General features: G+C 36.0%; 1 protein-coding gene across 4 annotated transcripts in view; it reads left to right on the top strand.

Annotated features, from left to right (window-relative positions):
• The first annotated feature begins 311 nt into the window (after window positions 1–311).
• LOC121411718 (PX domain-containing protein kinase-like protein) overlaps window positions 312–27,996 on the top strand; it is a 40,520-nt gene continuing 12,835 nt past the window's right edge. For all 4 annotated transcript variants that reach the window (XM_041604549.1, XM_041604550.1, XM_041604551.1 and 1 more), the window contains exons 1-11: window positions 312–378; window positions 8,751–9,148; window positions 11,935–11,985; window positions 12,935–13,169; window positions 17,153–17,304; window positions 18,405–18,584; window positions 19,675–19,776; window positions 22,318–22,479; window positions 22,946–23,063; window positions 25,851–25,929; window positions 26,718–26,844. In XM_041604549.1, coding sequence (XP_041460483.1) covers window positions 9,047–9,148; window positions 11,935–11,985; window positions 12,935–13,169; window positions 17,153–17,304; window positions 18,405–18,584; window positions 19,675–19,776; window positions 22,318–22,479; window positions 22,946–23,063; window positions 25,851–25,929; window positions 26,718–26,844 — 1,308 coding nt within the window. In that variant the 5' untranslated portion in view covers window positions 312–378; window positions 8,751–9,046. The remainder of the gene's footprint in view (window positions 379–8,750; window positions 9,149–11,934; window positions 11,986–12,934; window positions 13,170–17,152; window positions 17,305–18,404; window positions 18,585–19,674; window positions 19,777–22,317; window positions 22,480–22,945; window positions 23,064–25,850; window positions 25,930–26,717; window positions 26,845–27,996) is intronic.

Genomic DNA, 27,996 nt, shown 5'->3' with positions numbered 1-27,996 from the left:
TAGTTCAGATAAGATTATGTCCTGTACTTCACAATTTTTCAAACAAGTATTATGGTGCATTTCCCTATTTTAGGACCTATTATTCCGGCTAGTGGATCTGGGAAATGTTCATGTGAATTTTAACCTGACGGTAAGCTGCAACACAAAAACCTAGAACTGAATACAGAGGCACAACTTGCCTGCATTCAGAATATATCCCCATTTGGATCCTACGAGCTCAGGTATGATTTTAGGCTACCATAAACGGAAATTAGCCACGAACTTTCATTCGATTCGATCGAATATACGTACCGTATAGTTGATTGACTATAAACTTGAGACGAAAAGCAGTCGACAGCTGACGAAAGTCTCATTTTGTGGAGCCAGCGATAATTTTCCGTAAGTATCAAGCCTCCGTTGTGTATTAGATTTTTCCCTTTTTATTTGATGTTGAACGTATTATTTTTATTGGTGGATAGATCAGTTTTTCAGTGTTTTTATTTCTTCGCAGCGCACGGCGCAGACGTTGCATGGAGAAATATGCTGATGAGGTACCGGTACCGTAAACAACGAAATTCATAGTCACAAGACGCCGTTCCCAGTGGGCACAGCGTGTCAAGCAAAGGGGATACACCCACTCGTACCTATATACCCGGGAGCTCAGCCTCAGCTCATCTGCTTTGCTTTTGACACTGACACTGTCACTGGAACCCAGGCAGGGATCTGAATAAAAAGAAGGGGCTAACCGTTGTTCAAAATAAATTTTAAAAAAGTTTTATTTCCACATTTTTAAAATAAATTAAGAACAAGATAAAGATAAAAAGTTAAATTAAATAAAGGCTATCGCAGCGCACAGGTATCGAGAATCAAATGATTCCTCTCTATAAAAGTAAGAGTTACCGGCAAGCTACGCACTTTGTATACAGATGATAAAAACTGCCAATTATAATATTTTAACAAATCATCTTTCACAAATTTGTGTTAAAGAAGAAAATATCACAAAACTCACTAGGCCTAGGCCCTATAAGAAAATCCTGCCGAGTTTTCCGAACACCTTGATTTTGCTGCCCGATAAAGAAGGGGTCCTAAAACTAAAAGCTACACACTAAATTTATCAATCTCGGGATTATTGGGGATCGGCGGAGGAGGCAGGTCATGGCTGCGGGCTTCCCTTGATTTTTCAATCTATATCTCGGATTTATTTAGGATTTTCTGGATTTATTAACTGGACATACGTGCCTGTCTGATAGATACATACATTGGAATACTATTTGGATTTGTCAAAGGTCTCGGTAAGCAAACTTTCTGGGTCTTGCAACTTTCATGCACAACTAACACAAATTTGATTTTCCCGCCAAATTTCGGCGCGTGGTCATTATGACCGACACGTCGTCATTGATGATGGATTCCGATCACATTGGTCAAAATAGTGGGGGAGATAATTGGTCTGTCGTTAATAACAAAACAGTAAGAAGAAAAAAGAGAAAAGTGAGAGAAGGCAGTAGCCAGAACATAGAAAATTTATCACCATGTCGAGGGGACTCGTCCTCGGATGGAAATGACCAATCAGTTTTTCAAACTCCAACTGCCTCCTCCAACCATAATAATATGACGGTATTAATTATGCCCATTGCCAAAGAAAGGTCACTGAGAAATGTTAATATGCGGACAGTTGCGAATGCAATCCATAATTGTTCTGGATCAGCACCTGCTAACATGAACTTCTTTAGGTCAGGCATTCTTATCAAGTGTGTAAATACTAGACAGTATAAGTTACTACATGACATTGAGGATATTGGTAACATACCGGTTAAAGCCATTGATAGAACAATCACGCTAAAAGGTGTTATCTCTGACATCCCCACGGAAATGTCAGAGGAAGAATTACTCGCTGAGTTGAAATCACAACATGTAGTAAATGTAAAGAGAATTATGAGAAAGGGAAATAATAGGCCTAATGGTGCAAACAACAAAGAAACAAATTACCCTACTCGCAGCTTAATCATTTCCTTCGAAAAGGTGAAAACTCTACCAAAAGAGATTGCCTTGTGCTACCAGAAAAAAGAAGTAAAACAATACATCCCCCGACTAATCCGTTGCTTCCAATGTCAACGATTTGGACATACAATAGCTAATTGTCGCCAAAAACTTAGATGCGTTCGGTGTGGAGGTGAACATCCATTTGAGGAATGCAATCGCAAGGAAGAGCGAAACTGCGTTAATTGTGGAGGTAACCACTCAGCCGCCTTTAGAGGATGTGAAGAAGCAATTAAGGCAAAAGAAATCTTAAAGATTAAGGTTGTCAATAAAATGAACTATGCACAGGCGCTCAAAAAATACAATGGGATGCAAAATGACAAAAATCTTGCTAATAATGATAGCGCGCCCTCCTATGCACAGGCTGTCAAGCCTAACTCCAAAAATGCTCAAAAAGACATTGGAAGCAAGGAAAGTCGACCGAATGAGATAACAATCGAGGCTGAAATTCATGATTCAACTTCAATTCATGAATCCGCACAAGTGGATCTCCCTGGCCCAACCCTAGTAGAAAATAAAGTGAAACAGGTTGAAACTAATAGATATATGCCAACCCCCCTGGCAAAAGAGAATTTCTTGATGTCAGCATCCAATGAAGATCTAATTACTTTCTTTGTAAAATTGTTTATGATTTTCTTCAAAGAACATTCAGAAGCCGAAGTTGTAACTCTCATTGAGTCTTCTGTTGAAAAACTTATGGCTACCAATTCATCAAGAGCGAGCTAATTAATTCATTCATGACTGCACTTTTAGTCCTACAATGGAATGCACAAAGTATGATTGGACACGGTGATGAGTTAATAAAGTATTTAGAATGTAATAAGAATACACCTTTCCACCTCATCTGCATTCAAGAAACGTGGTTTTCAGAGGAACATATACTCCACATCCCGAATTATAGCTGCTTCACTAGAAATAGAGATAAGCAGCGAGGTGGTGGATGTGCATTATATGTTCACGACTCTGTTCACTACGATTATCCTACAATACATGCAGATATAGAAATGCAATTGATAAATTTATATATGCATAATTTTACTTTATCCGTTGTCAATTATTATAATCCTTGTAACAGAATAGACGAAAACATTCTAAATACTTTATTGCGCCATGTTAAGGACACTACGAAATTGTTATTATTAGGGGACTTTAACTCCCACAATACACTTTGGGGAAGCGATACAACAGATAATAATGGGCTCTTGATAGAAGACTTCCTTATGCATCATGATTTGATGGTTCTTAATGATGGTTCAGGTACAAGATTGAATCCTGTAACAGGAAAAACCTCATGTTTAGATCTATCTATCATCTCCACTTCCTTAGCTATGAACTGTCATTGGTACACCCTTCCTAATAAATTTGGAAGTGATCACTTTCCAGTTATAACAGAAATATATACCGGTAAACAGATCTCGAAACAAGACGAAGACAGAGAGACTAAATACAAATGGTCCCTGAAAGGCATGAACTGGAATAATTTTAGTAATATATGTGAGAAAAACTATAAACAATATTATATGAATAATACTATTGATGTTAATATTCTTTATGAAAGATTTATGGACATTTTAGCAATGTCTCTAAATGAATCGGCACCCATTAAGAAAAGGGCGCATCGCAATCCAGTCCCATGGTGGACAAAGAAATGTTCCTTAAAAATCAAAGAAAGGAACAAAGCGAAAAATAAATTAAGAAAATGTCTATCAACTGAGAACCTGATTAGTTATAAGCAAAAGAAAGCTGAAGCTCAAAAAGAAATTCGACTTGCCAAACGTCAGTATTGGCAGTTATACTGCTCTAAATTGAGTCGCTTCACTCCACTTGGTCAAATTTGGCGTTTTGTTAAAAGATTGAAAGGTGTGCCTAATCCAACAAGGCGTAACATGCCTGTATTGTTCTTAGAGAATGGAGAAACGCTTCTCAGTGATACAGACAAAGCCAACGCTTTTGCTCGATCTTTTGTACAAGTTGGAGAAACTACCAATGCTGACAGTTCGGATAAAGAGATCAATAGGCAGTTTGAAAATCTTCCTTTCGAGAACACAGGTAACATGCCTCTAGCAATCAACGAACAATTTCAGATGATAGAGTTAGAAAGTATCCTACAAAGTAAGAAACCCTCAACTCCAGGAGAAGATGGAATAGGTTATCAAGTGTACGAGCACCTGCCGGAGTCCCTTAAACATATGATGTTATATGTTATAAATAGAATCTGGGAAACCGGTACAATACCAGTGCCATGCAAGCACTCCATACTTATTCCCATGTTAAAAACCCATCCAAAACAGATTCTTATCGACCCATTGCACTCACGTCTTGTTTCATCAAAATTATGGAAAGTATGGTAAAAAAACGACTTCAAATGTACCTTGAAAAACACGTTTTACTATCTCCTATACAGAATGGATTCCGCAAAGGTCGAGGAACAATTGATAACATTGTTCATCTTGAGAATGAAATTCAAAAGAATTTGAAAACTGGTGTTAAAACATTAGCAATCTTTATAGACATAAAGAAAGCATTTGACTCCCTATGGACAAAGGGACTCCTAGTCAAATTAAGTAAATTAGGTCTTACAGGAAACATTCTACTTTTCTTAAAAAATCTATTGACACATCGCACTATTCAAGTTCGAGTAGGGGATCATCTTTCTAACATTATGGAAACCAATAATGGAATTCCTCAAGGCAGTAGCCTAAGTCCTGAATTATTTAATATTTTTGTGCACGATATTCCAATTTCACCAACCATCCACAATCTCCTTTATGCCGATGATTGTGTAATATGGAAATCTGCCAATGATATAAGAGAGGGTACCAAAGAAATCCAGGAATATCTAAATATACTTTATGATTGGTTTCTCTCTTGGGGAATGATAATTTCTTGTGAAAAGACGGTTCCCGTACTTTTTTCTCATTCCCCTCGATATGATCCATGTCTCGAGATATATTTCAGTTTTACTCTGACAAGAACACGAGGAAGCCGTTCGGGGAAAGAATATCGAAATTACCCCAACCTCTCCAATATGAAATTGAATATATGTACTCATATACTTTTATACCTTATTGGCATTACCGGTCACCAATAATATCCACGGAGATATCCGATTATATATCGAAAAGTGACAATTTAACATTCCAGAAACAAACAAGTCTTGAATTAATACACAAGAAGTGGTATAACTTCTTACAAATCTTCACTGATGGTTCGAAGTCTCCTGAAACAGGAAAAGCAGCAGCAGCATTTCACGTACCCTATTACAAATATATACATTCAATGAGACTCCAAGATAATACATCGTCTTATAGATCAGAGCTTGCAGCGATTATACTAGCATTAAATTGGTTGAACCAATTACCTGGCCTTTATACAGGAGCGGTCGTATTTTGTGATTCACTCAGCGCACTAGAGGCAATCAAAACTAAAAAGAAACTAACTTTGTGAATGAAATTTTGTTAATGTATACACAATTGTATAATAAAGGAATAACAGTGTATTTTGAATGGATCCCAGGTCATTGTGATATCAGGAACAATGAGGTGGTGGATATCGCAGCCAAACAAGGTTTACGGCACAGCCAAATTGATGTAAATAACAAAATTAGTAAGCATGAATCAAACTGCATTCTTAAAACGTACTTCACACAAATATGGCAAAAAAAATGGGATGAAACACTATCACCTTTGAAGGACATTCAAAAATCAGTTTCGAAAACTTTCAAATGTGTTCTAAACCAGAGATATAGCACATCTATTTTACATTGTCTCCGAATGAACAATATTGATCTTAACGAGAATAGACGGCTTGTCAACAATCATGAAACAGGTCTATGCTCATTCTGTGCTGTGCCGGAAACAACTCTCCACTATCTCACAAAATGTCCAGAATACTCACAAGAAAGGGAAAGGCTCTTACTTGAAATAAATGAAAGCGAATTGGATATAAAGAGACTTCTCAATTCAGCAGAGTACTCGCATCAAAAAGCTTTGGTATCCTTCGTAAGAAGGACCAAAAGATTCACATAGTATATTCGAGTCATTATTGTTAATTGAAATAATTGAACGTTGTATTAGTTCCATTCATATATGAATATTGATGTGTTTGTTGAGTCTTATAAACCCATGTTGGGAAAAAAATATATATATAATTATATACGTGTTAGATATGAATGCATTACATATATGTCTTCCGTATGATCTTATTAATTTGTAAATATTTGATATATTGAACAAACTATGAGATGTGAAAATTAACCCAATGCACGATAACTGCACAAGACTCAGAACGTTTGTTTTGTCTCGAACCTAACCATTTGTAATTGTATTAACATAGAGCTATTTTGAAACTCGGTTGAAGGAGATCATTTCGTCAACAGACATCACACAGCCTTGACTGGTATTGGGGGGGCCTAAGGCTACGCATGCGCATCATGCAGTAGCTGAGAAACCTGATCAATGTACCGATCCGGGCTTGGCCAGAAAATACATCTGAAGTGGTTAAGTGATTTGTGATGACAGTCTGTTGTGAATCTCCAAAATTGCGCGAATAATGCAGCGCCGTACCTGACTTTTACTGAATTGATTTAAGTACAGAAAAATTTATAAATAAAATTACCGCAAATTATGCTGGCGCAAATATTCACTACTGAATGACACGCGCCGTATAAGCTAAAACAACAACAACAACAACATGCAAAGAATAAGTATTTCCTATGCCTAAATGTCTAAATAAATAAATGTTCTTGTTCTTAGCCTCGGGAAATATGAAATCAAAGTGAATGTAACTCCAAATTTCCAAACAGTTGCTGGTTTTCTCTGTATTTAGACTTTTAGCGATTTATTGCAGCATCTGTAGAAAAACATTGAAAGGAATTGTTTGTCACGCTGCAGTCACAGCTGCGCACAGAGTGCGCATTTTACAATTGAAATTTCATACACATTGGAGTGGTGCGTAGCTTCAGGACCCCCTACCATAACATCCTCAATAAAAAACAACAAATCATAACAATTGGAAAAATGAAAATAAGAGTGGGCTAGATCTATTCGTGGGTCAAAAATACCTTTTGGTCATTTTAATGTGACAACAGTTTTTATTCCTTGTAATGTATCTTAATATGAAATGACAATATTTTTTGTCTCAAGTCCGAGAAAAAAGTGTGCCGGACAAAAATCCAAAATGGCCGCCAACCCCCCCCCCCAATCGCAGTTTTGGCCACAACTTCTTTATTTGGTGGTCTTTTTCTCTGGTTTTGGTGTTTATTCATATGTTTTGGGGGGCAGGCTATTTGTTTTTCCTGAAGTTAGTACTTTTAAAACATTATTTGTTGAGTTAAAAGGTGATTTTACTTAAATTTACCAATTTTTAGAGCCTTTTTTTTTCAGTCAAAAAGTAGGTTTTATTGTCATAGGCACAATCACATTTTAACTCTGCAAATAATAGTTTAAAAGTACTAATATTAGGAATAACAAATGGCCTGCTCCCAAAAACATATGAATAGACACCAAAACCCGAGAAAAAGACCACTTAATAAAAAAGTTGTGGCCAAAACTGTGATTTTGGGGGGTTTTTTTCTCAGACCCGAGACAAAAAATATTGTCATTTCATGTTGAGATACAGTACAAGGAATACAAAAAAACTGTTGCCACAGTAAAACCAAAAATCACCCATTTATAGCCTACTCCTAATAAAAATTGTAGAGTAGGTTTAACGTTAGGAACGTCATATCAAGCTTAAGGTTGGGCAAAATGCCATTGGCCTATCATCATGGGCCATGGCTAATTCCCTGACCCTGATACATTTACAGATCAAAACTAAAATCTTCCAATCAACTTTTGACTCCGACGACTGACAGTGTCTTTTTGTCAAATTGCAAGAAACAAAAAGCTCTTAAAATCAACCAATCAACAAAAAAATTTGATCTAATCTGAAAACAAATTATTTAATACCTAGGTTAGTTAATGTTTTAGGTCTTTGAAAAAATACATTAAATCAATTTTTTTTTTCACTTCGATTCTTCAGATATTTATTTTTACACAGCCCCTACCATTAAATCATGATTCCAAATTCTTTCCATAAGCAATAAAAGAGGAAAAACTTGCTGTCCAGTGTCTTTACCGGGAAAGTACATGTAGATTCACAATATTAGTGAAAACAGATGTGATGAAGGCTTTTAAAAAAATATGCATATAACTTTGTTTCTTTCTGATGCACCCTTCAAGTACCGGCATTGTTATTGGGATTCTACAACTTACTATGAAATGAGATGCTGGAAATATGGCATGCCAAAAACATTTCATCAGAAATGGCTTCGGAAACTGTTAATAAAACAAGAAATGACCCCCAGGGTTTTTTTTAATCAGAAAAATGTTACAAACAAAAATAATAAAAATGTCGCCGATAATTTACAATCACAAATTTTTACCAAGATTATTTTTTGTGTTTTTTAGTGCTAGTTGCCTACAGGTGCTTGCCACTGTATTGCCGCTTCCTTGCCACTTCCTTGCCACTGCCTAGAATGAATCTCCTCAGAGTCAAAGGAGTTTATTAGAATGGTTGCGTTTGTTCATGTGCAGCGAATGGCATGAATTTACACGATTTGAGATACCCATGTATGCATATTGCTACTTTGATTTTGAGAATTTTGTTATCTGAAATCACATTTCATACCTTTTTAAGAATTTCTATCCAATTGAAGAGATAATATTAATTCTTTCTTTTTCCCCTTGTTGCAGGAAATCCAGAAATAAATGTCACTGTAGTATCGAAATACGCAGAGCTGAAGAGTCCTGCTGCTCCTGCATATAATATTTCTTGGAAACTAGACCAGAAAAGTTACTGGTAGTAGAACGCAACCTGATCAGAAGGAGGAAACCAAGGAATGATTTTGCTACGTTTAGCAAGTTTCGGGTGCGGAAAGAGAACAACACATCTCTGAGGATTGAATAACTTTAGGATATTATTGTTGATATTGGAATTATTATGTGATATACCAAATGTTTTGAAGTGGAATCGTGACTGGACTTTTACCATGGCTGTTTTTGAGAAGAAGAAATTTTCAAAATTGACACTTGATGACACAACTCCATTGACATGTACCATTGAAGCTGCACAGAACTTGGAAAGTCATACTGTGAGTAATCTAATTATTCGGCAAAGTCCCCTTTTTCTTTGGTTTTGTTTGATTTCACACATTATACAATACATGTAGTCGATGATTGTAATTAAAATGTATGTGCATCAATCATAATGTGTAAATATTATTTTAAAATGTGAAATATGGCATGATTTTGTGGCATTTTAGTGCTATATCAATTATCAAATAACAACCCTTTAAAGTAAGCCTGAGTCGAATCGATTTTAAAATCGGTGTTCGATCGATGTCATCGAACACCGGTGCAGATTTTGCAAAATCGGTGCATCGAAGAAAAAAATAAAAATACGTCGCCGGCCGATTCGTTTTGATCACACAATCAATCATCAAAATATCAGTAATGTCCAACTTGACTACTACTTACTTGATTTCTATTGCCCCCCAAATGAGACCGATTGTGTAATTATGATGCCTATTCACCATTAATTTGAAGTTTATTTCGATCATACTTCGAGTCTTACTCGTCTGCTCGTGCTGAGATAATTTATGCACGATGAATTCATGAATGGAAGTCATGGCCATCGATCGTGCATGCGCAGTACTGTTTAATCAAAATCAAACCAGAAAATGGCCGGGCGGAGATTGACGCGATCAACGTAAAATAAATCTTGCTTTCATGAACAATATTAATATCATGACCACAGAACATTATTTAATCGTAATATTTAACAATAATTTGCATATGATAATCATTAATATGAATTTAGAGCTTGATGTGAAACGTTTGTATTTCGTTTCAATTTTCAATGGCGGACATCTCATGACGATCGACTTGAGTCGAGAGAGTGCACTTGTCTAAAAAAAAATAATTATCACATCAGGATTGATTCTCGAACATTGCCTACATTCAAAAACTCTTTTCAAGATCGTAATATAACCATATAACATTTTACATTTTGACAAAACAGAGAAAATTGCGTTTGATATTTTTTTCCCATCAATTTGAAGCTAGATTGTGCCCAACTTTGGGCTCTGATTTCATGAATGGAAAATATGTCATACGTCATCGAACACGCATGCGCATTGTGCTTCTTTTTTCGGAGCTCGGAGAAGACGTCCAGAGATGGAATAACAAAAGAAATGCCAGTATTAATTCTTCCATATGAACATAACATACTTTGCTGACATCGTCAATATTCTTAGTATGACCATAAAATCTTGTTAAATCGTAATAATTTACATGTATATGAATTTAGGGCTCGATTCGAAACATTCGTATTTATTTCGATCGCATGCTCAATATTATTGTGTCAACAAAAAAAAATGGATTGTCATCATCAGGATTAATTCTCGAACATCGTCATAACTCATATTCCACAATCTTTCCTCACAATCGTTATATCAGCATTGAATAGCAATTCAAATGACCATCCAGAGAAAATTACGTATTTATTCGCATAAATTTATTTGGAACTCATTTTGGAGCCAACTACACAATCTCAGGCAAGTTATAGCGCTCTCCGTTGGTTGCACTTGTTTGCTGGCGCTGACAAGCACGCCTGTCGTTTCGGGAGAGTGAGTGTACGGGCTGCGGACGGGGCTGGTGAATGCGAGTCTGGACTGCGAATGCTAGTTGACCGAAAATCATTCGGATCGCCTCTGCGATTCATGTCTTTATTATTGTTTCACTTTAAACTTATATGTTGTCATCTGCAAATATCATTGTTGAAGATATTTTGGGAAGAATTCTGCATTGGTCCCGGCCTTTTTTTATGTGTTTTGTGGTCATGGAAAATACAAACGAACTTTGCTCTGTCATCTGCTTGTGCAACGCTCACCCGGCTAACGCCAGCGCATACCGTCAGTGCGTAGTGCATGCATAGCGCATCGACGCGATGGCCGGAGCATTTTTTTTCCCGCCTCTTCAATATTCGATGCATCGATGTTCGATCGAATTAAAGCTGTCGAACACCGGTTTTCAAAATAATCGATATGACTCAGGCTGGCTTTAAAGGAATAAAAAAACCTCTATTGGCGGATGAGCTTGTGACTCTATATATAAAGTATTCTTGTGTAATGTATGTAAATTCCCTAGATAGACATCCATAATTTTTTTAAAAAATTTATTTATTTTTTGTCTTTGTTAAATTTCTGCCATCCATCAAGATAAGAATGCTGATTTTTGACCAGTAATATGCCATCGGAATCTGAAAAGGAAATTGTTGACATAATATGCATGCAATTCAGCTCTGTTTATGGTGAAACCATTCAAGCATTAAAACCTGAATATCTGATCTATTATAAACCACATTTCATATAAAGAAGCCACAACTAGTATAGTTGGCTGGCTTTTGGATCATCTAAACCGCAGACTCACTATAATCAATGTGTCAAAGTTGACAAACACACACCTGTTACAACCAGGGCCCCGTCTTACAAAGAGTTACGATTGATCTGATCTATCGTAGCTCTATGGAAGTCCTTCAGTGTCATAATTTTTTCTACAAAAAAGTTGCACGATGTCCTTTGTATGCAAAGAGAAGCGCAGTGAATTTTCAAGAAAAAAATAATGCATGAATATACATCACAGCTAGAAAATATTTTGAACAAACATGCATAATAAATGTTGACGTTGCTGGCTATCCATAGTTTCGATTGATCGGATCAATCGTAACTCTTTGTAAGACGGGGCTCAGGTCTTGTTAATGTCTTCTAATGAAGAGAATGCACACTTGTACAACCTTGAAGATTCTTTGATTTTTTTTTTATAATTTGATCATTGTTTTCATTCTGCATTGTTTCATTATTATCTTACTATTCTGAAGGACTATGTGATACGTGTCCAAAGGGGGCCTAATCCTGAAAACAGCTGGCAGGTGAGACTAATTCTGCTTCTATTTTACTGGAGAAAGGAAATGGGTGATAAAAGCTTAGAAGTAATGTTAACTAAATTGTCTACTAAGCTTATGCATGTACATTCATCAAAGCTCAAAACATTTGTAGAACATCTGGAAAAGAAAAGAGGTCCATGGAGAAAACAACAAGTAGGAGTGAGCAATAGGTTGAGGCCATTCAAGAGGATTGATATCATAAGAAAGGGAATTTCATGTTCATGTAAGCTACAAGTACATTAGAGGTGACATGCTAGAGGAAATTGTGGTTGTATTGTGTGAAAATTGATGTGATAATAAAGTACAATTTATCAATATGTGATATAGTTTCCTCTGAAAACAAAAAAAAAGGGAATCAGATTGATCTTTTCAATACCGGTACATTTATCCACATACAGTAAATATAGTGAATACATACATGTATGAGTATTCAGTTGGCTTTTTTGTCATGTACTGTAGGAGTGAACATATTCAGTTATCACATTTTGTGCTTTTGCTCAATAACTTTGACATAGAGCTAAAAAAAATCATACAAAATACATCAGAAGAAATAGAAGAATTTGTATACCTTTCTAATACCATATTTATCATTAAATGGCAAGAAATGTTGAATTGAAGTATCACTAAAAATCAGGTCAATTGACAACATAAAAAAATATCCAAATAGCTCATTGCATTTCACTAATTTTGATAAACTTCCTTAATACATGTACCTTATCTGGGTACATCTAGGAGCAAAAATGTAGCAATAAAAGTACTCATAATTTAAATACTTCAAATAATTTATTATCCTGGAAACAGGTTGAGATCTCCATTGCCGTTGAATAGTAAATGATGTTAAATTCAGTTAATGGACATTATAAATAATTTGATTTTTCTATTACATTGTGATATCTGAAAAGAAGTACACATTTGATTTTCCATCTTTTTATAGATCAACAGAAGATACAGTGACTTTGTGACCCTTCATGATGGGTTGAAAGTGAGTGGTATGGAACTAGGTCTACCACCCAAGAAAGTCTTTGGTAACATGGAAAGAGAGTTTATAGCCGAGAGGCAACAAGCACTGCAGGCCTACTTAAACAGGTTGCTTTCACACCAGCTGTTATTGTCATGTTTTCTAGTCAAGAGGTTCCTTGATCCTACTAATTATGCTCCTAATGGTGTAGGTGAGTGCTGTTTTCCCTTGGGGGGGGGGGGGGGGGGCAGTCAAGTACAGTATATTGCTGTACACATGCGTGACCAAGAAATTTCCAAACATCCCCTGAACAAGTTTTTCTCTGTGTGCAAAATAACCCCCTAAACAAGTTTTCCGCAGGCTTTATTTACACATTTTGACCCCTAAACAAGGTGTCGCCAAAATATGACCTTGTTGAAAAAGATTTGGAAAAAAAATGTACCCTAAACATGTTTGGCTAGTCTTTAAAAAAAGGTTTGGGAAAAACATACATGTACCTTAAATACGTTTGACCCCGCGATTGACCATTGACCAGTTTCAAAACCACCCTTTTCCTTGAAAATCAGTGTTTTTTATACCCTTAATGAGTCCATGCACGGACTGTGTCCAAAACTGAAAAAAAAACACCCTTTAAACATGTTTCTTTGGTCATGCGTGGTGTGTACAGCAATATATTTGACTCCCCCCTCCCCCAGGTGTTTTCCACCTATCATTGTTGATTACCAGAGTTTTATGTTTTAGGGTCGTCTGTTCTAGGCCCGTTTTGAAAGTCCATTTTTGATGCACGTGTACACGGCGTGTTTTTCGGTCGTGTACACGTGTACACGTTGTAAACACTGTGAGAGCGAGTTCTGTTTTCATGTCGACACGGACCCGCATCAATATGTCATAAAAAGGGGTCTATATAGCCTAAGTCACGGTTTTAAAGCTTACCTGAGAAGTTTGAAGTATCAATCAACAAAAATTGGTGCAAATTAAAAGTTTACTCGGCTTAGCAGCGCATTAAATTAATAGAGAATGCAAAAGAAAATCAGTGCAGGGCCCTAGCTATCGCCGACGCTCGGTGGATGCGCATTTTGTATACTGTACCGTACATGCATGCACAGATCGCTGCAGAATAAGTGTAACTGAAGTTATCGATTAATTTTCATTATTATGTTGCCAATTTGAAGAGCGTTTGTTTGTAGGCTTGTGTGCGAGCGTATAACACGTAAGTTGTAGCGATGATCGCTATCGCAATTTGTGATTCTCAAATTGACTCTGAGTGTAATTGAGCAACGCTTTCGAGCTTTTGAGACCGGAGCAGACCCATTTCGTGCCGATTTCGTGGTACAAAAACGTGAGTCTCCAGAAAGAATGTGGATTAAATTGGCGATTTTGGAAGTGAACTCACTCTGGATTAATTGAAATATGTTGACATATTAGTAATTAAAACATGTGCAGTGTCTGAGAACTAAGATTTAATGTGAGGCTGTGAGCTTGTTTATGCAGATGCTACCGTGTACACGGTGATGGAATTTAGTACACGTGCACTGACTTGACCGTGCGTGTACACGTGTACACGTGTACCCGAAACGGGCCTAGTCTGTTCAAACGATAACATGAGCAAACAAAAGAGATTTTAAAGTTTTTCTGATTAACAAATGAAAGAGCCATCATCATTAAAAATTGAATGGGATTGCAGCTTTTTCCACCTTCAAGCAGTCAGACCGCAGGTCCCTATGCTAATGAGCAAAAAGGCCAGATTCATCCAAATCATCTCGTGGCTGAATCCTCCTCCTTGCAAAATCTCGTGATTCGTGAGATTTTCTTTCACTAAGAATTTACCTGTTTTAACCTCAAGTTAAATGAAATATTATTGCACCATCAGATAGAGTAAAAGTTACTCTTTCATATTGGTCATTTATTTTGTATACAATATTTTGTTAAATAAGTAAATATCTGGCCTGAAAATGTGCCTCAAACCTGAATTTTCTTCCTCTGTTTTCTTTTGCAAATTGTGCAAAACTTTTTATTTTGAGCCTCAATGATATCTATATCACCATAAAGCTGAACTTCTGTACTTTCTCACAATGCCACTCTTGATATGCGGCACCTTTTAATCGGGTCAAGATCACACTTTTCCCACCAAGGTACAAGACGAGATTTCTGAAATTTTGTACTTGCATGAAATCCAGAGTTCTGATTGGCTGGAAAAGGTTCACAGAAAAACAGGCGCGGGGTATTTGAGGAGATCACCACATGGGAAGTGTGACCTTCCCACGAACCCAGGCACTGGGACCGTTGGAATTTGCCATTGTGTGGTCTCTTTGACCAATCAGAGTGCAGTATTCTTGCTTTCAAACTGCTTTATGTACTTGGCAAATGAAAAGTGTGATCTTGACCCGATTAAACCAATTCTTATTTTGAAACCTATATCATTTCAAAGCATATATATTCAGCTTTATCATGATATAAAAATCATTTGGGCTCAAACAGAAATAAAGTGTGAAAATAGCAGCTTTTGTCAGGTGAAAATATTTATTTTTTAGCATATTTTAGATCAAACTTTTAACCTATATTATAAAATCTTTGAATAAATCCAAACACATGACATGAAAGAATGATTCTTTGTCTTTACAATGATACCAAATTCATGAAATTCGATGCACAATGAGAGCAGCAATGACCGAATGAAAAGAGGTGTTTTGGTCCGCATCAAGCTCATTAAATATGCAAAACATCTCAAGTCATGAATATCACTTGGATGAAAGAAGCCACTTTTTGGGGACCTGCAGTCTGACTGCAAGCCTCTGTCAGTTGTTTGTCATAAAAACAAGTTTGGAAATGGGGAGAGCCTTACAGTGTTTGCATTACTTGAATCGTGAATGTACATTTTTAAATTCTAACTCAAAATAATTTGCTATTTGATAAAATACAGTATTTATTTGTATTGACTGGTGTGTACCATTATTCAAAGTAGTATATAGCAAAGATGGACATGTGCATTACTGTATTAACCCTATCTAGGCCGGGGGGCCTCGGAGGCCCCCCCCTCAACAAATCGCGCAATATTTTCGCCGTGCGAAATTTTTTGACCGCGCCGCTCGTTGACTTTTTACTTTCAAGTCTTGCGCAACTTTTGAGACCAACTTTGCGTCACCCGGGTACGTGGTTCGGAAACTATGCGACATTATGTAAGTGCATGTCGGACCGAAAATTGCTCAAAAACGTGATTTCGTGTACAAAGTCAATGCAAATTGTGTTTTCAACCAAAATTCATAAATGTATGATTATTTTTAGTTTTGCTGGTCTAAATGTATTTATTTTATGCTTTTTATGATCACAGAAGAGTCCCCAACAAATTTCATTGAAAAAAACAATGAAAAACAAAAGGTCAAAAAACAAAGAAATACATAAGAAATTGCAAAAAACAATAAAATACATAAGAAAATAATTTGATATCGCAATTTTCTTCATGTACAATTGTTAGGAACACCACAAAGAGTTCCTATACCAAAAATTAGTACATTTGGAGCTTTATTTAGGGAGTTAGAGGAAAAAGTATGATTTCGCATACTAATTACGCATAAATTAGCATAATCACTTAATAGCGATTCGCATGAAATAAATTACTAGACAATCTTGTAGATTATGTCCCAGGCAACCCGCGTGCCAATTTTCGGCGCAATCGCGCGGTCGACGGCCGAGATCTTAGGGGGGGCCTGGGAGGCCCCCCCCCGGCCATATGAACTCCCAAAATACCCCGGCCTAGATAGGATTAAGTTTGATTTGATTTGATTTACCAATATAAAACAATACAAATAAAATTACAACATAATATAATACATGATAAAATAACATTGGATGGATCGCCCTACTCAGCTGAGCAATTACAGCACAACTGTTCTGCCGAGGGGTCCAGCTATATTAAATAAACAACATGAAATTCATATTACAAAAATAAATTCATTAACGAATTTGTTGAAAGTCGCCCATTGAGAATGAAAATTCAAACATATTCTTGTTCTTATTTCACTCATGGATACTATATCACAAAACTAATAGCAATTAATTGTATATATTTTTATGATTGATACACATACATTGTGGTCAATGCAATCAACTTGATACAAATTGTTCTACGATCATCTCTAATTTTTCTATTAATGGTCCCTGCTGATGAGTTTATTTTCCATTTATTTTGTTGGTCAGAGGATGCATTGCAGCACGTGTCAATGTTTTTCCGCTCCGAGCCCCATTGGGATGTAGTCGAGCCGCTGAAAGACATTGGCTGGAGGCTAAGGAAAACTTACTTCATGGTTAGGCCTAAAAGTCAACCCAAAGTGAAGCAAGTCCTGGCATGGGTAAGCTTTTGAATATTATCCTGTGGAAGATATGGCAATGACATTGGTGATTGTTGGTCAGAGTGATGATGATGATGGTGATGATGATGGTGATGATGATGATGATGGTGATGATGATGATGTTGATGGGGACAACGTCATTGTTGACGAGGAAGGTGTATATGTTTATGATGATGATCAAAGGAGTATATTGATGTTCAGGTTATGATATCAGTTTATAGAATGAGATACTGAATTATTGTTATTTTACCAAAATTTTGAGAGAGGACACAATGGAATAATGTTCAAATTCTTAATTCTCCCCACAAACGATGGGTTACAATCTCCCTCAATCCTTTTGAAATTTATGAAATCATTGCCTGAGCCTTTTACATGTAAGATTTAAAGCATTTGGAGGTAGGCCCACGATTGGGGGTCTGTAACAGGAAGTGCCATGATTTTCAGCACTGAGCTGCGAAGGCCAGTGTGGGAGGGAATTTCTTGAGCTGATCAAGCAAACTCAACTTGGTGTAAATCACCTAGAAGGAAGCATTGTGGAATTTTCTTATGAACTCTCTGGGAACTCAAGGTTGGGAGGGCCTGGATCAAGCATATTCATTTCTAGTCAGTCAATGCAGTTTTTATGACGTATTAAAATTTGATACAATTAATCATTTTATTTGTCATTTTGTTTACATACAATCATCTTCCAACAGATGAGAAAAAAGGGCTATTTATAATTAAGTCCAAAGGTTTCATATTTGACCACAAATTTATGTGAAAATATATTGATGTATACTGTAGTTGCTAGTCATTTTGCAACAAATTTGTCAAAGATCATCATTAGTAGTGGTACAGTGTATAAAAGATGATATTAAAATTGCTGCTGACATGGTTAATATACACATGGCTGCAAAAGTATTGATTGATTGCATTTCTTTTTCATTTCAAAATTGAACAAAAATTTACTAAGGCCCCCCAAAAAATGTAATATACAGAAAAAAAGGGAACGCACTGGAAAGCAACGCTTGTTAATGTGGGTTCCCTCAAAAGTATTGTCTAATAAAACCCATATAATGGTAATAATGATGAAAATGATAATTAATATTGATGATTTGCAGAGTTACTATGGTCCAGACAAATACCTCGACTACAAAGATCTTGTGCCTATCATGAAACTCTTGCCAACCATCCAACATCCGTTCATCTACCCCGTCACCTATGTGTCTGCCAGTGACTCGGGAGGGTTAGCCATACGCACATTCCACGGCACAGGGACACTCAAAGATTTCATCTGTAAGGTAAGACTTCATATGCGATGATGAAATTGTGCAAATTTGTGGCGTTATCAGTAACATATCAAATCGTGTTGCACACGAACATTCTAATATTTCATCTGTAAGGTTGGTCTTCATATGTTTTAATGTACTGAGCATTTCTAGTGTAAACGCATCAAACAATGTTTCACAAGAACACTCCTGTAATTTGATGATGTATTGATTAAATTTCTTGTGTAAACACAGCAATTCATCTTCCTCATGAACACTCAAATATTTAAACTGAAAGGTTGGTCTTTTCATGTTTTAATGCATTTAGCAAATTTGTACTGTAAACACATCAAAGCATGTGTCACAGGACATTTTATCTGTAAGACGGACCTGTTATGTGCTAATGTATTGAGTATGAAATTTCTTGTGTAAACACATCAAATCATGTATGATTTATATCACATGAACACGCAAAGATTTCATCTGTAAGGTACGTGTGGGTCTTCTCATGTGATAATGTATTGAATAAATTTGTAGCGTAAACATATCGAATCATGTGTCTGTAGTACCTTGTGTATTTGTATGTCTCTGTTAAACTAAAACAAAACCAGCCTTCAGGGAACAGCACATGAACTGAAATTGAAACGCATTACAAATTTAATTGAAGTTCACTTTGCTATTTATAAAGCTATTCATAATGCTTCATGTTTGATAAAAAAAACTAGGTCAGACAGGCAGACAAGTAGTTTTTTCACCACTGTAGCTCATACTAGTATGCAATGTACATTCTGTCTTGATTTATGAAATGTCAGTGTTTTTCATATTATATTAATTCTTTTTAATGTATTGTTAAGATAGGAGATTGTCACTTTAAAGTTTTATTTGAATAAAATCCATTCATATCTGATATGATCCATTTATATCTAAAATTCATAATCTTGAATTTACACGTACATGTAGCTATAATTCCAGTTTTTCCATAATGTACAAGTAAGTATAAAACATTTCCTATACTGTGCGAATACAGATTCAACTTAAAACCATATTCTTATATGGCTTCATCCAAAAAATTACCTCATACATGTAACACCTGTACATAATCATATTTCTCTTCCATTTTCAGGCCAAACCAAAGGCACATTATCTGAAAAAGTATTGCTTGCCTAAATCTCACAATGCTTTCAATATCATGAATATCAAGACGTATGGACGCATGATACTAGAGGTGAGGCATGTTATTTTGTTTTATAATTAATGTTATGAGATGTTTGCACAAAAAGGGGTTAATTTCCACTTGATCTACATTCACTTTGTTTACTTTCCATTTGGTCCCATCCCATGGTCCAATCCTAGTTGGTCTAATTGCCACTTAGCCCATTTTCCTTTGTTTGTGGTTTACTAATAGGCCTTACCAATTTTGTCAAAAATCCATAAATATGGTCTATCATCTCTTACATGTACATGTAGTCCATATGGTTAGATTAACCTTCCATGAACCAAATTTTCATTTGACAAAGTGAAAAAGTAAGTAGACAAAGTGAAAATAATATCATCTGGGGTCTGTTTCATAAATTTTTTTTATGATAACAAATGTATTATAACAGTTAAAAGCTACTGAAATCCTTCAATCTAATTGGCTTATAGTATGGCAGTGAGTCCAAACTTCGCGCGTGTCCAAACTTCGCGGACGGTCATTATCTCCAAAACTTGCCAATGTCCTTAAAATCTGACATCATCAATGTGAAAAGCGACCTAAAATTACCCTTCGCTGAAAGTTTCTTTAGGATTAGTCCAGTATTCATGAAAATATTGGCAAAATATCGGCAAATTTGTCACCGTCAGCGCCCGTTTTGAAGAAACCAACAAGTATCACGATATCACCATTTCACAAGCAGAAATCATAAAAAATGTGAGTTAAATGTGGTACTAACCGATTCCATAGCATTTTGCCATCAATCTGATATAAATATTTCACTTTTTGAGCTTGAGTCTTTGTTTAAATCTCCACAAAAGCTTTGGTGCGCGAAGTTAGGTCACATTTTTTCTGAACGGTTTTCCAGCACAGCCCGCATTCGCCGATCGGAATAGAATTTTGAGATCGCGATACCGGCGAAACCCCGTGACCTACTTTACATTTTCGTCCATGATTTTTTAGTTTACGATCTTGCCGTCAATGTGGTTACTGTTTCTTGAATTGGTTTTGTATAAATTATGAATAATTTGTGGACAAAATTAAGCCTGATGAATATTTTTGAAAAGTGCGCGAAAATTGGACACCCCATCATACATGTACATTTATAATAGAAATTGTGCATTTGTCTTTATGAAACAGGACCCAGGCCATTAATAGATTAAAGTGAAAGTTAGTCTAAATGAGTTTTAGACCAAATGATAATTGGACTATGTGTTGATTAGACCAAATTGATTGTAGACCTAGTGGCCGGGTTTATCTATGCTGTTGTTAAGACCATCCACTCGTAAACCAAGTGAATAGAAACCTTAGAAAAACCAGTATTGATGTGTGGATGAGTATTGAAAAAGACCATCTATGGTTTCCATGTGAGTTTGTATGTAAAATTACATTAATTATATTTTTGGAATGTGAATCAGAGGCACTGTGAATTAGATTTTCCAAGGTTGAGGCTTCAAAGTATTGAGAGAAAAATATATTATCATTGTTTTATAACTTGATAAAAATTCAGAGTAATTTGTTTGATATTGTAATTGTTTCCCCTTGCTTCCCCTTCTTCCTTTTTCTCTCATTTCATCCCACTTCCCCATTCAGTGTTCTAACTGCCACCCTTCCATTGTCCATCCTCAGCGTTCCATCACTTCCACTCTCTCTCTCTCTCCCTCATTTCCTCTTCCTCTTTCTTCTCCCCTTATTGCTTCAGCATTCTACTTTCCCTCTCTCCCTCCATTGTCCCTTCCATCCCTTCTCTCTCTCTCTTCCCCCTTATTTACCCTTAGTTGTTACTACATGTTTTATACTGTAGCATTCTACCTTCCTTCATCCATCCTTTTCTCCCTGTCTTCCTGTCTTCCTTTCTTTTCACCATCATCCCTCAACTTCCTACCTTCCTTCTACCCCCTTCCCTCCATTTCTTCTGGCCTCTCTCCCTCACCCACTCTTTCTTTCTCTTCCCCTTATCCCTTCAACATTCCACCTTCCATTCTTCATTTGTCCCTCTCCTTCCCTCCATCCTTTCCCCATCCCTCCTCCACTTTCTCCCCATCCCCTCTTCCCTTTCATTTCCCCCTTATCCCTGTAAAATTCTACCTTCCCTCCTCCAGTTGTCCCTCCCCTTCTTTCCATCCCTTCCCCATCCCTTGTGCCCCCATCCCCTCTTCCCTTTCACTTCTCCCTTATCACTTTAACATTCTACCTTCCCTTCCTTCATCCCCCCTTCCCTCCATCTCTTCCTCTACCCCTTCCATCCCCTCTTCATCATTCCATTCTTCTCTTTTTCTCTTCCTTCTCCGTTTTAATAGTCTACATTCACTCCCTCCCCCTCCATCCATTCCTTCTTCCCTCTCTCTCCCTCATACCCTCTTTCCCTTTCTTCTCCCCTTTACCCATTCAACATTTTACCTTCCCTCCCTCCCTCCATCCCATTTTGCCTTATTCTCTCTTTCTTGCTATAATTTAGAAAATCTGACAAATTGTTTGATAGTATGCAAAACTTTCTTTTACTTAGCATTATATATAGATGTTGCCTAGTATTGTTATCATTAGATCATTGTGTTTATAAACTCTTTATTTCAGGCATTGAAGTTCCTTCATGAGAAGGGTTTACCTTATGGTCACCTACATACGGGGAATGTGATGTTAGAAGGGAATGCTTGTAGATTACTTGATATTGAAAATACTCTTCTGGGACTGCCATTTTTCTACAGAGGATACCTCTCGCACTTCAGAAAAATCAATGTGAGTATTAATATTTGAGTTGATGCAAGAATGTTCTTAGCTTTGATGATACCCCCAATTTTTTCTTCCCTAAAATTCGAAGTCCATGTTCATTTGGTGATTCGATGTTGTTTGGTGAAATGCATATTGGTAAGACAGGCAATGAATGAGATATGTCTGTAAAAAACATGAAGTTTGTCATCAAGGCATGTTCTTGATGCCCTATTTTGGTTCAAAAGCCATTTAAAAAAATAGTAGGAGGACTATTAAGTTCTAAAGTTTGTTTTGTGTTCTTAGAACTACTATATTTGTGTATCATAACTTTGTTTACTTTTTTCAATGATTATTCATGTTGTTTTCCGAAATTTCCAAATAAACAATATTCATGATAATGATAATGTAATAATATGAAAAATAACAACATATGTAGAATGAAAACAATGAAGTAGAATACGTTCATTGAACATGTCTTTCTGAATTTTTCCAGACGACAGAAGCAGTTGATGTGTATTCCTTTGGCCATCTTCTATATGAGATGACGTTTGGAGTTCCTCTGAATGTCCCTTCAAAAGATGATTTCCCCCACACGATACCTCCCCCAATCAGTGAGTAACAAATCTTATGTATTACTGTATTCTGAAAAAAATAACCGACTATTAAACAGTGTGACTTCTCTACATTATGCCTCCCCCTTTCCCCCATTTGACCAGTCAGTAACAATGTTTATTCAGAGACAATGGAATATTGCTCTTCAACTAATAACTTCCTAACGAATCGCTGTGCAGCATATTTTTCATAAAAAGAAAAAAAAGGATCTCTACATGACTTCTTATACATGTCATCTCTGATTGTTGATAGCCATTGCCTTGAATTATCCTTTGCCAAATGAATAAATTCCAACGCGAAAAATTGCCCCAAAGAGTGTATTTTGCCACACAGTATTCCTCTCTCTCTATAACACTTGCTATATTTGCTAGCCTTCACCCAGGCTCTTGTTTGAATTTTTTAATGTCTTCTCTGCTATTTGCATCTTGTCTTGGCTAGTCTCCCCCCAGACACAGAGACACACTTTCAACCAATAACACTACACATGTACATGTACTTAGTATTAAGATTCCTGATGTATAGCCTGTATGGATACTAACCAGGTTGGTTACTCTTTCACAAATGGGTCCCCTGCTTAATTTAATGGAAAGTTCATCCTGGTTATAAAATTGGTTGCAATAGTTCAGAAAACAATTGAAAAGTATTAATGAATGTTAGGCAAAAATCTTTCCAAGAACAATCTAGTTGTGAATTTCAAAAGATTTAATGATATGATACTGCCAGCTAGCAGCTACCCTTCCCTCAATATAGATTCCATAAAATGTCATTTTGCAGAGCTTGATGATGCCTGTAATGTCATCAGACACATTACATCATATATTCTTTCGAGATTGAGAATATTTTTAGCCATGATGAACCAGCAATAAATGAGAATTAGTGGAATTTCATATTTGGGCAGCTGTTAATATATGTCGTCACAAATTCAAAAATTCATAACTGTCTAAAACCTCATGAACCAATATTCAATCCTTCTATTGAAACCAACTTATTGTCGGGTAAACTTCACCTTTAAATTGCTCCATACACCTGCTGTTACAATCAGACTTTAAATGAGCTGTCCTTCTAAGTAATAACTTCCTCCATATAAACTGAAACCTCCTTCAGTCCTTGGTCCTGATGAAAGATGACAGCATCAGACAATTAGCTCTTACCCCCCCCCCCCCATACCCCACTCATTCTATGAACAAGGTTATGGTTAAGTGTTCTGTTACTCCTCACTGTGTGGTGAAATAAGGTTGGCAATGTTTGGCTTATTTTCTCTTTTTCTTTGGGACAAATGCTTGTTTTTTTACACTGTCAGGTTCCATTACATTTATTCATCATACAACTTGGCTCTTAAGTAAATTTGATTCTATAAATTATTTTTTCTTACAAATGAAAAATAAATTGCAACTGTATGGAAATTAGTATTTTTGGTCACAAAAGTGATATTTTAATGATTTTTAAAATTGTGTGCTGTGTACAGCATTGGCATACCATAGTCCTATACCTGTAGATTCCTCACAGGCAGAATGGTAATGAACCCTTGGATGCCCATATCCCTCCCACTATGATACCCTCATATAACCCTGATATATTGGAACCTCCAATCCCGAGTTCTGGTGAAAGCTCCCCTCCCCTTTTCTCACCTCCCCCCCAACCCTGCTTATCTTTCAACCTATGATGTATGTACCTGGTTGTAACTGAGTGTATCTTGAAGAGGGCAATTTGTCAGCCTTGTTGATTTCTAATTCTGAATAAAAAATAAGCATAATGCGCTTAAGTATATTCTTTCAGTTTTGACTATCTACATGTATATGTACTCTGAGGTTTTATGTACATTTACAGTACATGTATGCACTTGAGGTTTTTGTGTAGGAAGACTATCCAATTATCAAATTTGTTAAATGCAGAGCACAGATCAATTTTTCATACCTTTTAAAGCTTGGCCATTACATTTCTATATTTCATCACATTTCTTCATTTTAGTATTGTATTTATAGTTCTGATATTTGACAATTAATCATGACAATTTTATGACTTAAAAAATGCCATTGATTTCTGGTTAATAATTGATTCTGTAGACACTGTGATAAAGTCTCAATAGAACTACAACTTTTCAAACGCATGAAACTTTTCACATCTTGTAAAGTTCGGACATGAAATTTCAAAATTCTATTCTTGCATTGCTTCTTACAACAGTAGTTGATTTATTTCAGTTAAAGAAGTAATATGGTAGTGGCAATTTTATGACTTATAAAAACAAAAAACTTTATTACCATGCAATGAATCTGAATACAATATGGCAATTACATTTAAGTAGTAATCTTTATTTCACTGAAAATGTTCATTGATGTTTAGACATGAGAAAAAGGTTCTTTATTCCTTTTTCACAAAAATTTACCTGTTATTGGTAAGCTTTCGCATGCTAGGCTGCAAGCTTCATCAGACCTTCATCGTAGCTGTTGATGATGCAGCCCAACGGAGTACCCCCCCTATGAAAAGAGACTTGCGACAATATGCACTATCCTCAACGTACGATCCTATATTCTATCATGCTGCAACAGCGCCAGCTACGACAAAGTTCTCATGAATCTTGCAGCCGTGCAAGCGAAAGCTTGCAAATTACAAGTAAAGTTTTGTGATTGTGGAATAAAGAACGTTTCTCTCAAGTAGTCCCCATTGTTAGCATTACAAACTTTGTGAATAATTGATTTTCATGTGACTTCAATCGGATATAAGTCTCTTGCTTGCTTTGTTACGAAAATGCCTAGGAATTCATTTCACACTCCATTACTCTTGTTCAGAATCTGTCTTGGAATCCATCCTTACAACAGAAGCTTGCAAGAGCAAGCTACCGACAGTTGATGATCTTCTTGCCGACCCGTGAGTAAAATTTTGATATATATTATGTAAATAAGTGATTTCCAGCTTCACAAATTAGTTTTTCAATTAATTTTCTGCATCATAAACGTTCAAAGATGGAGGATGACATCTCCCTCAAATTGGCAAAGATTGGCAATTGCGTTATAAAATCAAAATTAGTTACTCTAAAGTGAGCAATGAGTTTCAGAAAAGGGTCTTAAAGAATCAAAGGGAAATGTTGTGTCATCTTTTCATCTCAAGTTCTGACATTGTCTAAGCAAGCAAAAACATTGTGAAGTACTGAAGACTAGCAGCTAACCTAGAAATAGAGTATGCTGACAATGGCCGACACAGATATGCACATGTGGGTATGTGTTATATGATATATTCATGCAAAGACCAATCTAATAGAATTATTTCCTTATTTTGCAATTAATTGATTGCTTTAATACTCTCTTCAAGAGTCATTTGGCATATATTTATAAACACTTGGTGGTAATTTCGCTGGATTCTGTTTGAAATTCTATTCAAATGGATTTGTATTTGTTTTGTGGCACATTCATACATCACATAATACAGTGTTTCTAAGTGCTGCGTAAGTATTACTGTACCCAGCTTTAGCACAGCCATCCTATTAGATGCTTGAGCATTCAAGGAAGTCCTTTCTACCAGGTATTCATGTTCTACACCCGGTGGAGAGTGGCAAATGTAAACAAATGCCTTGCCTATTCAAAACTTGTGGTTCAAAGACTTGTCCAATATTAAAGCCACAATACCTCTAATAGGATCAAATCTCCTCTTTTGTACAGTCTGTTTTCAGATGTCGGCTTTCCGGAGAGAGACAGACCACAGTTTAGAATACCCAGTAAGCTGAAGGAACCCCTCAAAGCTGCCAAATCACAGGTGGAGAAAAGACTGCAGGAAGACGCGAGAGTGGTAAGTACATCTTCAACGTAGCTTTCAGACGTGTTCATTCAATGTACAGTATGTATCGGAATTTCCAAATATAAACTTGTTTAGTTATTCATGTATTTTCGGTAGTTTTTTTTTCTCATTTAGAGTTGTCAACAAGAATCTCCAATATTAAATCATACCATTTTGTCATTTCCTCTCCCACATTTGAACACATACAACAGTTTTATTTGTTTTTTTTGTGTTATATTATTTGGTTGATTTTATGTGATAATTTATGAGCATGATTCCAGTTCAATTGTCATTTTTGTTATTTCAAATTGTACTTTTGACTATTCTCTTTTTCCAAATCACTGCTCACGGTTTACTATTCTCTGTTGACAGTCCACTTTTATTATCCGTAGTCCACTGTTGACTCTTGACTGTACACTTTACCATTCACTCTTTACTATTCACTCTTTTCTATTCACTCTTTTCTATTCACTCTTTACTATTCACTCTTTACTATTCACTGTTTTCTATTCACTCTTTACTATTCACTCTTTACTATTCACTCTTTACTTTTCACTCTTTACTATTCACTCTTTACTATTCACTCTTTACTATTCACTCTTTACTATTCACTCTTTACTATTCACTCTTTACTATTCACTCTTTACTATTCACTCTTTACTATTCACTCTTTACTATTCACTCTTTACTATTCACTTTTTTCTATTCACTCTTTACTATTCACTCTTTACTATTCACTCTTTACTATTCACTCTTTACTATTCACTCTTTACTATTCACTCTTTACTATTCACTCTTTACCATTCACTCTTTACTATTCACTCTTTTCTATTCACTCTTTACTATTCACTCTTTACCATTCACTCTTTACTATTCACTTTTTTCTATTCACTCTTTACTATTCACTCTTTACTATTCACTCTTCACTATTCACTCTTTACTATTCACTCTTTACTATTCACTCTTTACTTTTCACTCTTTACTATTCACTCTTTTACAATTCACTCTTTACTATTCACTCTTTACTATTCACTCTTTACTATTCACTCTTTACTATTCACTCTTTACTATTCACTCTTTACAATTCACTCTTTACTATTCACTCTTTACAATTCACTCTTTACAATTCACTCTTTACTATTCACTCTTCACCATTAACTCTTT

Source organism: Lytechinus variegatus, chromosome 3, assembly GCF_018143015.1.
Source record: "Lytechinus variegatus isolate NC3 chromosome 3, Lvar_3.0, whole genome shotgun sequence".
Lineage (NCBI taxonomy): Eukaryota > Metazoa > Echinodermata > Echinoidea > Temnopleuroida > Toxopneustidae > Lytechinus > Lytechinus variegatus.
This window is presented reverse-complemented; position numbering and strand designations above follow the sequence as displayed.